Source organism: Saccostrea cucullata, unplaced genomic scaffold (genome assembly GCF_032062105.1).
Source record: "Saccostrea cucullata isolate Sc308-1 unplaced genomic scaffold, CSIRO_AGI_Scuc_v1 ctg20946, whole genome shotgun sequence".
Classification (NCBI taxonomy): Eukaryota; Metazoa; Mollusca; class Bivalvia; order Ostreida; family Ostreidae; genus Saccostrea; species Saccostrea cuccullata.
Window position 1 is genome coordinate 1 of NW_026935785.1, and position 3,106 is coordinate 3,106.

The 3,106-nt window shown below is 36.9% G+C and overlaps 1 protein-coding gene across 1 annotated transcript; it reads right to left on the reverse strand.

Annotated features, from left to right (window-relative positions):
* Nucleotides 1-1,227: 1,227 nt before the first annotated feature.
* On the reverse strand, nucleotides 1,228-2,703 carry LOC134243769 (uncharacterized). Its single transcript, XM_062726011.1, has one exon. It carries the CDS (start codon nucleotides 2,442-2,444, stop codon nucleotides 1,404-1,406), a length of 1,041 nt encoding a protein of 346 aa, XP_062581995.1. The 5' UTR covers nucleotides 2,445-2,703; the 3' UTR covers nucleotides 1,228-1,403.
* Nucleotides 2,704-3,106: the final 403 nt, after the last annotated feature.

Below are 3,106 nucleotides of genomic sequence, written 5' to 3' on the forward strand. Positions count from 1 at the left end.
GGGGCTAGTGCCCCCGCTGCCCCCCCTGTGACTACGCCTATGCATTTTTGAAATGTATGTGACCGCTACTGTGTTGTCCATATAGAGTTTAACATGACTATCATGAAAATCATTACAAAACTTTGTTAGCGCAATAAATCCTGCTTTGAGTTCTAAGTAATTAATATGATGTTCTTTTTCCTCTGCTGACCATTCTCCCTGACATCCCTCTCCGGTAGTTTCATTGAAAGCACCCCAGCCCGTTAGAGAGCTATCTGTTTTTATAACTACACTGGGATTGTCAATGTTAAGGAGTCGCGGAAATTTATTGACATTTTTGATCCACCATTCAATAGTTTCTTTGCTTGTCACAGATATATAAATTTTTGCCTCAAAATTACCGGCATTTGCTTTTAAAAATTTATCTTTTTCGATTTCCAGCACTTTGTAGTACAGTGGTGCATAACGGACCCCGGGTTCACTTGACACTAATTTGCCAATTAACTGTGACAACTCTCTTATCGTTACTTTATGCAGATTAAGGATTTCTTGGCATTTTTCTCTTATCGAATCAGCACGCTCCTTAGTTAAAGTAACTGACATTAATTCAGAATTTATCACAAATCCAAGGAACTGAATAGATTTTGTTGGTGTAAACACAGATTTCTCAATGTTAATTGTCAACCCAAGACTATCAAGAAGATTTGCTGTTTCTGAAATATTATCCTTACACTCAGAATATGTTTTACTGATTAATAACGAATCGTCAATGTAAGCTACATTGGTGTGTCCTCGTTTCCGTAAAGTAGAAAAAGCCGGTTTCAACATTTTAGTAAAAATTCTCGGGGCTGATGCTAAACCCATGGCAAGACACGTGTATTGATATTTTGATCCCTTCCAATAAAATCTTAGATATTTCCTATCATTTTCATCAACAGGACATGAATAATATGCGTCCTGCAGATCTATTGAACCGAAAAAACAATTTTCCGACACAAGTCCTAAGGCTGCCGTAAATGTTTCCATTTTGAAATGTTGATATTCTATAAATTGGTTTAATTGTTTTAAATTGAGAATTACTCTAAATTTTCCATTTTTCTTTGGTCTCACAAAAATGTTTGATATAAATTCATCATTGTCATCACCTGTAGCGACGAGTTCAATAATTCCCTTTTTTAAAAGCTCACCAATTTCATTGTCTATTATAACTGAATCTGTGTCGTTCAATTTGATTGGTTTTGGAATAAAAGTCTGTGAGGGATCTGAGTCAAATTCAATCGAGTAGCCATTAACAAAGCTAAGAATATTAGTGTCACTCGTGATTAACTTCCAATTTCCAAAATAGTTTGATATTTTTCCCGCTGAAAAATTTTCGGAAGTGTTTTGAAATCTACTCACATTTCTATCTGCATGTTCTGTAGGAGCTATTGCTTCCTCTGTTTGTTGGCTGGAGCCGTTCTCTTTTTGTAGTTTGATCCCCAGCGTTGGCCTAAAAAATTACTGGCCTTGTAGTTTCCATAATTGGATGATTTCTGCATGTGCCCATGCTGTTTGCGGTTATAATTTCCGCGCTTGTCAAACTTGTTAAATCCCGATATTTTGGATCCCACTTTGTTGGCCTTTAAGATGTCCTCAACTTTTTTACCAAGGTCGTCACCAAATAACTTGTCGGTGACAGGATATTCGTTAGAACACAATGCCCGGAATTCTTCGTTCTTCTCGGGTTGAATTATTAGTTCTCTTCTCCTGTTTGACAGGTCGCAATAGACATAAGTCATAAGTTTCAGACTGTCCATTGCTAAGGTAGTGAGCTCTTTCGTGGAGGGTGTCTCTCCTTTTTGTTTTGCATTTAGCAGCAAATTAATTTGTTGAAGTTGCGGGACAATGGCTTTTCCGACAAGTGTCTGGGTTCTTTGTATCCGAATGTCTTGGCCTCGGACTTTGCGGCTCAAATGAGCTCGGATTTCCTCATTTAATTTTGGAGTGACAAGATTCTGCACATTTTTAGGTCGGTTATATTTGTCGCTCACTTCCTTTATTTTGTCAGAGTCTACTACCGTTCGAACGCCATCATTTGTTACTTTGGCGAGTTTTTCGTGTATTGCTTCGCCACACTTATCCTCTGAGCCAAAACATTCGGCCAGCTCATCAAGCAAATGATCACAATCAGTGTCCATGTCTTCATTTGTCTCGTTTAAAATGTCATCAAACTCGTCTCTCTCTTCATCAGAAACGTCACTTAATTCTACGCGCGACTTAGATGTACAAGGTTTTTCATCCGATTCTTGGATCTTGCGCTTCTTTCCCTTGTTCTCTTGTAACTCGCTCACAGTAGTTGTAAGTGACAAAATGTTCTTTTGCATCTCTTTCATCATATTGATGATGGATGCATTGTCTTTTCCTCCCTCACCTTTTTGTTCACTGAGGGACTTTTCAACAGGCTGACACTCCGAGTTTACACTCATTTTTACTGTATATACAGTTTTTGTAAAATGCGTCTATACGCAAATTCAGCGTCTATACGCTATATAATGTCATAAAAGACATAAATGTTGTTGACATATACAATGTATATCACAAAGTCACAAATCACAAAACTTTTAACTAATTCCAATTAAAACAAAAGAAACTGAATTTACGTCTGATTCCGAACCACGCTAACTTATCTATGAACCACGCGGTAACCGTATCATCTCATTTGAGACAGAGGCACCCTAGGGGAGAAGAAATAGTCTGGGTTTTCCACATTCGCCACAGGGGATGATATCTTTTGCTTTCTGCGTTTTTAATGTGTCACGATTCTGTTTATCCGCATTCTGTGCCTCCTCACTGAAGTCAGAATTCTGATTGGATGATGGACGATGACTGTCATCCACCTTCTTTCCATACACCTAAACAATTTAGTTTTAACTAAGTTTGCATACAAAATTATTTTTTGATAGAATTGTAATGTCAACATCATGCGAAATAAAATTCATAAATGCATATGATGATTCCCTTTAAATTAAAAGATATTATACAAGGTATATAGAATAATTTAATTTTAATAAAATTAATGTTCATACCTCTTGAAAAGTTTTATAATGAACACCACTGTCATCTGGTACTGGACATGGAAGAAATGAAA